Source organism: Seriola dumerili, unplaced genomic scaffold (genome assembly GCF_002260705.1).
Source record: "Seriola dumerili isolate Sdu_G_001 unplaced genomic scaffold, Sdu_1.0 BDQW01000120.1, whole genome shotgun sequence".
In the NCBI taxonomy this organism is placed as follows: Eukaryota; Metazoa; Chordata; class Actinopteri; order Carangiformes; family Carangidae; genus Seriola; species Seriola dumerili.
The window spans coordinates 531,614-541,746 of NW_019174375.1; the positions used below are offsets into that span (position 1 = coordinate 531,614).

The 10,133-nt window shown below is 42.5% G+C and overlaps 1 protein-coding gene across 1 annotated transcript; it reads left to right on the forward strand.

Moving 5' to 3' along the window:
• The first annotated feature begins 4,240 nt into the window (after positions 1 to 4,240).
• Positions 4,241 to 9,663, forward strand: LOC111223908 (peripherin-2-like). The gene is made up of 3 exons (XM_022748208.1): positions 4,241 to 4,821; positions 7,181 to 7,427; positions 9,460 to 9,663. The coding sequence occupies exons 1-3, from the start codon at positions 4,241 to 4,243 to the stop codon at positions 9,661 to 9,663; spliced, it is 1,032 nt and encodes a 343-aa protein (XP_022603929.1).
• Positions 9,664 to 10,133: the final 470 nt, after the last annotated feature.

Sequence of the window (10,133 nt, forward strand, 5' to 3'; positions counted from 1 at the left end):
CCCCCCCACCACCCCCCCCCCTTTTTAAAAACAAACCTTTCCCCCTCGACCAATCAGCTTCCTGCAGCCCAGCGCTGAGCTCAGATCAGCTTTCAGGGATTTTTTCAGGACGTTTGGTTTTTTTGGTTTCTGTCTGACCTCTGACCCTCCCTGCGTCATCCACCAATCAGAGAGAGGCAGTAACACTGACTCCAGGACAGTTTAGAGGTTTTAATTTCAGTTTCTTTTCATTTCTAGTTTTTTCTGTGAATCTTTAAAAATCCTGAAGTTCTGCAGAAATTAAAATGACTCATTAACATTAACAGAGAGCCAAAGTGAAGCCCCGCCCACACGCACAAGTCGATTGACAGGTGGTTTCAAACAGACCCAGAAATCTGTTTGATGTTTGACTCCTTCAAATTCAAACCTCCTCTCAGGTCGCAGGTTGAAAAACTCACCTGGTTTCAGAAGCCGCCGCCCACTTCTCTGATTGGTTCAGAGGTTCAAACAGGTGTGTGTCTCTGTTTCCACAGAGGTGTGAGGACAGTGTGTGTCGGACATGAAGCAGAGAAAATCTGCATCAAAGGTACAGAAAGCCTGTGGACGGAAAAACTACAACTCCCAAGGTGCATTTCACTAACAATCAGCTTATCGGAGCTTCACGTTCTACAGAGTTTGTAGCTTCATTTTCGACTTTGTAGAAACCTGAAAAATCATTCAGCAGTTTAATTAGCAACAGCAGCTGAGGCTCATGGGTATTGTAGTACCAGGTGAGTCGCACCGGAGTATCATTCACTCCTCTACAGCACATTTAGAGCTGCTGAAAATGTGATTAATCATTTAGCAATCAGCAGCTATTCTGATAATCAATAAATCATCTCAGATTTAACAAACTGGTTCCTGGTTCTCACCTGTGAAGATTTGACACTTTTTAGTCTCCGTTTCCTCCTGAGTGTCTGTGAACGGACTCACCTGGAGAACCTGAAAGACTCTCACCTGTGACCTCTGACCTTCTATATAATATTTCAGTGCTGCAGCAGGTCACTGTATCAGACTCCAGGCTCCAAAACAAACATGATGTTCACATTTACAACGGAGCTTGAACGTGACATGACAGGGAAACGAAGACGCAGAAACAACAAATCAGTTTTATTCTGAAAAACCAAACAGGAAAGAGAAAAAAACAGACCTGACTGAGTTTTATTTATGAATTTTATTGTGAAATTTATTTGTTTCAGCTGCCTACATTTCTGAATTAGAGCTGCATCTAGCTGTTGATTATTCTCTCCATTAATCGATTGATTGATTGATCTTTAATAGATGAGAAACCAGTGAAAGACGCCGTCACTTTCTCTCATCCATCATAACATGTTTACGATTTCTGTTTAAAAAGTGATTTAATTGATCAATGGATTCATGAAATTAATTTCTAATCGATTAATTGATGAAAAGCTTCAGATCTTCACATGTAAGAAACAAATATTTTGCCTCTTGTTTTGAAAACAGGATTCTTCCGTTATCAGAACAGCCGCTGAGCCTCATGTTATTAAAACAGGAATATTAATTATTCATATTAATCGTTTTCTCTGTGTGTCATTAGACAGAGTTCGAGGTCGGAGCTTCAGCCGAGTATCGATCAGAAACCACATATCAGAGCTGCGTATTGATTAGGAATGAACGACTGATACTGATCAGTTTTTTTTAGTTTTGTTATAAGGTTTTATTTAAAGAGACTCTGGGTGTGGGTGTGTGTGTGTGTGTGTGTGTGCTTCATGTGTTTGCTTGTGTGGAGAGCTGTGTGTTTTTTATGGGTTTGAGTTTGTGAAACGTGGGAGGCGACAGAAAACTGAGATTAAAGACGACAGAAAAATCTCCATCTTTTACTTTATTTATCAGTTTGTTTGTTTTTTAAACAAGTGAAAAACAAAAGTTTCTTTTTCAGATTTTTTTTACTTGTTTAAAATAAATCAGATTTTTATAAACTGATAAACAAAGAAAAAACATTTTTCGGTTGGAGATCATTGTTTACGTAGTTTTTTTATTGAGGGTCACCTGATGGTCTCGACAGCATGTTGCCTCCTCACCACTGCATCATTTATCACTTCTGACTTGTTAATATGTGAATTCTTGTATAAATGAGGAAATGTACAATATTGTATAAGAATTACAAAACCAATAAAAAGTTTAAAAGGAGTTAATTTCTCTGTTTGTCTGGAAATCTGCAGGACGAGACGCTGGAAACTGATCAGACATCCATTTTTATGATCCATATTTTATTATAATTGTATTTATCAAAGTCTGCAGATGTGACTGAACATTTCCACTGACAGATGAAGGTCGTTTTCCAGTCTCAACACTCATCTGAAAAAGAAATAGTAATATATTTAGAAATACATCAGTAATGTCTCTGAGTAACACGAGTAAAATACCTGTAATAAAAATAAAAATTATCCTTAAAATCTAAAATGATTGAAAGATTGTATAAAATATCAGATATAAATTAGTTAAATGTCTGAAGAATATTGGTAAAAAAAAATATTAAAGAATCTCCATAAAATAGAAAATAGAAAAATACCTGTCAAAGTGTAATATCAATAAAATCTTATAAAAATATTGGTAAAATAACTGAACAATATTAGTTAAATAATCAACAAAAATAAGTAAATTAATATATCCCCAAAAAATGTCAACATATATAATTGAAATTTTAGAAAAACATATCAGACAAAAATTATTACATCAAGAAAAACTAGATTTAGAAAAACTAGAAATCTAGAAAAACTTTATCAAAATCTTTTTTTTATTATTTTTTTTAAACAGCATTTTGGTAAATTATTAAACAAATAAAAATCTGCAAAATATTTGAAAAATATCTTTTTTTATGTAGTGACCAAATATCAATGAAATCTTCAAAAAAATTGGTAAAACAGCTAATCAATGTTGATAAAATAATCAACAAAAATTTGTTATTAGTAAGTTAAATTATCTGAAAATTAAATGAACGCTGACAAACAAACAGTGACAAAGCTTCAGTCCGACTTCAAGAGTTCCTGTCAGCTTCTGATCAAACTCATCAGTTCTAATGAAATCAATCAAATCAATTCACAAAGTCTGAGACCCTTGATGCTGCAGTAGCACAGATCAGGAGGGTGGGGGCCTCGTCGGCCCTATGTCGGCGTGCTGATCAGAATGTAAACGAGGATTTAATGGATGAGGTGAAATAGATTTGATGGAGCAGAGGATTGTGGGTCAGAACAGAAAAGACAGACTCCAATGGTTTTTTGCAATGACGGTGTCACTGTCATTTTTCTATGGGTTCCACCTGCGACCTGGAGTCGTCTAGAGAGGAGGTGTGGGACGACCTCCAGTCTGAGGCCGACCTCCCAGAGGCCTCAGACCTGCAGAGCTCCACCCCGTCACTGTGTGGGTGCAGCTGGCAGCAGCTCAGCTTTGTGAATGTGCTGATTAATGTAAATTTACTTTCATTAAAGACGAACAAGACTGCTGGACTCTCAGATCTCAGAGACATGAAATATGTTGTGATGTTGTAGTGCCGTGTGATTGGACAGTCTGTTTCCAAGGTAACGCCCTCCACTGTTTTAAAGTTCTCTATGCTTCCTACAGGAAGTTCCTAGCGTTTCCTTCGCTGATTGGACGGACAGTGTCCAGGTCATCGCTTCTACTCCCTGTCGCTGAGGTGCACCTGCAGCGAGGTGAGACCGGTGAGCATTCGCCAGCAGAAGTGAAGCGCTGCTGCTCAGTGAACTCTGAGCTGTGACAGGCGAGAGGAGGAAGCTGCTTCTTAACATCAAACCAATTAGCAGTAAGTGGGAGGATTAGAGGCAGCAGCTGATCTGCCGTTAATGGGATCAGAGCTGATTGGGGGTTTAGGATGACGTGCCGCAGCTCGCTCACATTCACACCTTGACGTTTCTTCCTGCAGGAAAATATCAGTGAGAGGAGCTGTCTGCCGAGCCCATCTGACCCATTTTATGCAAATATTTGTTTTTGATTTGATGGCAGACCCCTCTGCCCCCCAAGCAGTATGGACTGTCCTGACCTGCAGCTCGGCATTATGGGTCTGAAACCAGGAGTTGTGACAAAATCGCATTCAGCTGCTTCTTTCTGGGACGGATTAAAACTCTGAAACTCTGACGGATTCTTGAGCTGAACTGAGCAGAGGAAACTGTTTTCTGATTGATCCCTGACGTTAGTGACTGTTGATTACAGCCGAGTGTGTCGGCCGCACTGAGACGTTAAAATGCCGTTCATGCCGGTGAAGTTCAATCTGCAGAAGCGGGTGAAGCTGGCTCAGGGTCTATGGATGCTCTACTGGCTCTCGGTCATTGTGGGCATCCTCATCTTCAGCCTTGGCATTTTCTTCAAGATCGAACTGCGGAAGAGAAGTGAGATGATGGACAACAACGAGAGCCACTTAGTGCCCAACCTGCTGATCCTGATGGGCATGTTGGCCTGTGGGATCAATGCCTTTGGGGGAAAGGTGTGCCACGACTCTCTGGATCCGGTCAAGTTCGCCAAGTGGAAACCGATGCTGAAGCCCTACCTCCTGATGTGCTGCGGCTTCAACGTGCTGCTGCTGCTGATGGCGCTGCTGTGCTTCCTCATGCAGTTCGCCATGTACCTGACGCTGGCGGAGGGCCTGAAAAACAGCATCAAGTTCTACAAAGACACAGACACGCCGGGACGCTGCTTCATGAAGAGGACGCTGGACATGACACAGATCGAGTTTCGCTGCTGCGGGAACAACAACTTCAGGGATTGGTTCGAGGTGCAGTGGATCAGCAACCGCTACCTGGACATGAGCAATGACGAGGTCAAAGAGTGAGTACACACCGAACACTGCAACCGTCAGTCTTAACCTTTAATCGATTAATCGTCAGAGTTTTTTATGAACTGCCAACTGGCTCCATCGTCTGGAGTCAGTTTAAACAGAGTCTCTGGGTTTTAGGTTGTTGGCTGGACAAATCAAGACATTTGAAGACTTCACCTTGGACCAATTGGTTCGATAATGAAAGTAATGGTTAACTGCCGCCCAAGAATCTGTTAATAATTTGAAAGATTCACACTGATCCTAACAAGAAGTCCTTTCAGTTTTCCCTGGGTCTCATCAAACTGACCTCTGACCTCTGATCTTTAGCTCTGCAGGACATCAGAAAGTTTTCAGGCACATTTCTGCCTCGGGGGCCTCGAGAGCACAAACCGGGATCATCTCTAAGCTTCCTAACCTTTTAGCGAAGAGAAAAGCCTGAATTAAACCTCCAACATCCCCTCAACACATCATGTCGTCATCATAACAGTCAGGTGTGAATCAGCTGATTCCCATTTTACCTAAACTTTCGTTGCTCGGACTGTCGCAGTGAGTTTTGTTAAAAGGGGTCAGTGGAGGATAAATGAGGGAATTAAGGAGGTAAAAGTTGCCGTGCTGGAGGTCGATGAACCTGCTTCTGCACTCTAAGTCTATAATCTGTCAGGATCTGATTTCCACCCCACTGCGGCTTACACGTCCGTGAACATGACAAGGTTAAACCGAACCAGATGACTAAGGGAGCGTTTCATTCTCCCACCAGGTGAACCACAACGCAAAATCAGTATTTCACAGAGGTGAAATATGTTTCATTACAAACAAATGAGGCGACGTTAGGGAAGTCGAACAAACACCAGGTGACTGTCACAGGTGTGACAGGAAGCAGAAATGTGTGTCTGTGGCTGCAGGTCTGAAGCGTGTTGTAGTTCCGTGTTTGCGTGTTTCCATGTCGTGTTTCTGTGTTAATGCCTTTAAGAGATATTACCTTGTCTCTGAGATTATTATTACTCATGATCCAATTTTAGCCTCCTGTTAGCCACAGGCCACGCCCACTGCCTGTACATATCAATCACTCACTCACAGGACACGCCCCCTCAGACGAACCACCAGTGATGTCATAAAGTGCCGCGAAAACAAACGACTTTTTGTTCCCATTCAAACAAAACTATTCAAAAAACCTGAAGATGATATTTGTCCGTGTATCTAACTTGTCTCCTGCTCTCCAGTGGATGAACCCTTTAGATTTCATTGAATCAATCCTCTAGCGCCTCCCGGAGGACAAACGTTACACTACTGTTCAGATTCTGTAAGAGTAAATAAATCATCAGGATGCCGTTTGTTCGGATTGGGGCTGTAATGACGTTGGTGACGTAGAGAGTACTTGTGACTGAGGAGCTTCAATAAAACTGGAATCGGACTCAGGTAACAAGCTACAACAGCTCAGCTATGTCAGGAAGGGTTGTGATTGGTCAACGGTGCAAATTCTTGTGTCAGAATTCGCCTTAAGGTTGATCTTGACGCAAAAACATTAGAGTAGATTTTTCATCATGCCATTCATTGGTGAACTGTAGAGACTCCGGTGAAATGAAGTGATTTCACTGTGAAATGAGGCCAGTTTTAAATGTTGTTGTGAAGCGAAAACTAAGTGAACTTTCAATCTGATCATCAGGTGGCCTTCCTCTTCCTCTTCCTCGTATCACAGGGTTCTACCTGAGGGCTAGGGTTGCTGCTACTATTTCCCATATAAATAAATGGTGTGTGCGGTTTTATGCAGATGATACTGTTGTCTATTGTTCTCCTTCATCAGCAGAACAAACCATTGACTTCCTGTAGTTTGACCGTGATGTTTAACTGAAAGGTTGTTTCTTATTGGTTGACAGCACCAACTCATCAAAGTAAAAAAAAATTGTGCTGATTTATGTTAAAACCTTGAATTAATTTGCAGAGTATTGATTTGACAATTTGGCTGAAATGACTGGATTTAGCTGTTTTAAATGCAGCTGTAATGACGCCGTCTTTGTCTGTTCCAAATCAGAACCAAACAAATGTCAAAATCAAAATCAATTCTGTCCAGAAGGTGGTGCTAAAGAAAAGCTTCAGGGGTCACTGAAGGTATTTAAAGTTTATGGAAACCTTCTAATGGAGCCTCTATTCGAGGTGACTGTTTACGTTTCCTGTTACAAAGTCAATCACATGTCTTCAAAGAGACAAAAAGTGACTACAAGGAGATGTAAAACCATCTCAAACAGACACAGGCTGGGTGGTCTGGGTTGGGGGTCTTGCTACTGCTCCTAAGTACTAGCCTGGCAGTGTGTGTGACCTTTGACCTCTTTGCATTATCCAGAAACATTAAACCTGACTGTCTCTGTCCTGCAGTCGTGTCCTCAGTAATGTGGAGGGGAAGTTCCTGATGGACAGCGTCCCGTTCAGCTGCTGTAACCCCGGGTCCCCTCGGCCCTGCATCCAGCATCACCTGACCAATAACTCCGCCCACTACGACTACGATCACCGCACAGAGGAGCTCAACATCTGGGTCCGGGGCTGTCGCGAGGCCCTCTTCTCCTACTATAGTGGCATGATGAATAGCATCGGAGCGCTTGTCATCTTTACCATCCTCCTGGAGGTAAGAGTCCGCACCCATAGCTGGCTTCAGCCAATCAGCATCCAGCCTGGGCCACACTGTCACTTAAAGGAACAGTTCAAATTTAGGTAAAATCCTCCTCCTGTCTTTCTCTGTGAGAGTCAGGTGTTCAGACCGACTCTTTCATGTCTTTACAGGAAATAAGAAGCTACAGCCAGCAGCTGGTTAGCTTAGCTTAGCATGAAGACTGGAAACAGGGGGAAACAGCTAGCCTGGCTCTGTCCAAAGACAAAAAATCCATCTTTTTGTGCCAGATTGTTTATTGGCTGCTACCTGTTTCCTCTAGGCTCAGAAATAGTCCGACACATCGGCTCTCGTAAAACCACAAAGCAGCAGAATCAGTCACTGTTTGTTGGTTTGTTACACAGAACTATGTGGGAAGGCTTCATAGGAAACTGTTTGGAAAAGAGCAGGCACTCTCAAAAAAAAAAATCTTGCAGGTGATTGGATGAAGCATCTGTCTATTATATGATGTAGTAAGAGAGCTCCAAAGAGGAAACAAAACAAGCTGCAGTCTGAGGAGCTTTGAAAGCTAGCTAGCATGTCGGTAAAGGATTCTTGTCGTATTTGTGAGGAACATTTGTGCATAAAAATCGCTCTTATGAATCCAAAACAGTTGGATCTCCATAGCTACCAGTAGCTCCTCCCTTACAGGACGCTGATTGGTCCAAACCGCTGTGGTTCAGCCACATGTAAGTAGCTTTGAACCCAGAAATATGGATTCTCACTTGAGAAAAATCCAGCTGCATCACAAGGTTTGCCACCAACATGTTGATGATGGGATGGCTGTTGGAAGGTTCATCAAGTTTTATATAAAAAGAGATTTAGCTTTTACTTTTGCTAAAATTAGGGTTAAAAATCAAAGGTTAGCAACACGGTGAAAACTCAGAGCTAAATCTGCCTCTCACCTGCTGATGTTTTTAACTTGGTAGTTTGAACGAGTTGAAAATCTCGGAGGACTTTCTCCTGAAGGTGAATGCAGGATAAGTTCTGCTCTTAAGCTTCTGATTTACAACAAGATAATCGCGGTAAATTAACTAAAGCCTAACTAAAGACCTCAAATGCACCAGGTTAACAGCATAATTGATTAGCGCGTGATTAGCGTTAGCGCTAAAGAAGAAGAGCTGATGTTTGTTCTGCTTCATGAAGAACAAAACCAGGTCCAGCTCGTCAGTCTGCACACACCAAACTCCATACACAAAAATTTAGTATTTTAAATATATTTTTGCAGCTTTGTATCATAGTAAATTTAAAGTCACATCTTTTTGTGTTTTAAGCTGCATTGTAAGCTGTAACAGCACCTCATGATAAAAAAAACTATTTGTTCTCTCTCTCTCTATATATATATATATATATATATATTGTTTATATGAGTTATTTTAGAGAAATATGACAGGAAGCTGTGTCCGTGCAGCGTTCAGATGTTTCAACTGTAGCTGGCGGTTGACTTGGGACTCGGCCGTAGATCGGGTGCCGAGGTGGCAGCGTGTTAAGCTGCCGGGCGGTGGTCAGGCTCACCGAGGATCAGTAACTATTCTTGGGGGGGTTAATCTGCCCGCAGCAGCAACAGGTTGCATTCTGGGAAGGTCAGGACGAGGGACAGTTCCTGAGAGTGAGAGGCGATTCAGTATCTGGGTCAAAACAACAAGTTTGACCTGAAGCGTGATGACAGGCGGCGGATTTAAAAACAACATCCTGAACTCAATCACTCAGGACTCGAAATGTTTGTAGGAACATCACGGACACTGGAGCTAGTCTCGGAGGCCTGGAGGAGTCAGATTTAGACTTTACTTTACCTGTAACTCCTCCCCCTGGTTTCTGAGAGCCCTCTGATTGGCTACTTACATTTTAATCCACTTGGACATCTGTATATATTAAAAGAACAGAAATAGGAATTGTCTGATTCTCCAGCTGCATAAAGTTAAATTAATTCATGTAAATAATGATGTGATATATATGTACATGTTCTAACCCTGTGTGTGTGTGCGTGTGTGCGTGTGTGTGTGTGTGTCAGTCGACGGACATGGCGGGATTGAAATACCTCTGCACGGCTCTGGAGACGATGGAGGACCCAGAGAACCCAGAGTGCGAGAGCGAGGGCTGGCTGCTGGAGAAAGGTGTGAAGGAGACGTTCGATGACCTGCTCTCCAAGGTGAAGACGCTCGGGAAGGGAAACCAGGTGGATGAGGGCGGGGACGCACCGGAGGCCACCACCTGAGAGCCCCACCCTCTGCAATGGACTGAGGTCTACCCCATCTCCCCCCCATCCCCCTCTCAACTGCCGCCTCTCCCCCAGTAAACAGGGGGCGAGGAAGGAGAGGTCTTCTTCATGTGTTGTACATACGCCATCATACATGTATTTAAAACATGAATATCTCTCACACGCACACACACACACACACACACACACACACACACACACACACACACACACACACACACACGTTCAAAGTGAACAAGTCATTTAAACTTACTGTGAATGTCGATATTTTCCATTCTGTAAATATGTTGAACAGAGTTTATTTTTAAACAGGAGGAACAGAAACCTGCTGCTGTAAATAAAACATCTGGGTTAGGATTCAAATTAAATTATATACAAATATTAAATTAATTTCCTGCCCCTCATCAATGCTTCCTGTCAGGCGGTCAGACCGTCGGACGCCATCAGGCCAGAAAGAGTCGACGCCG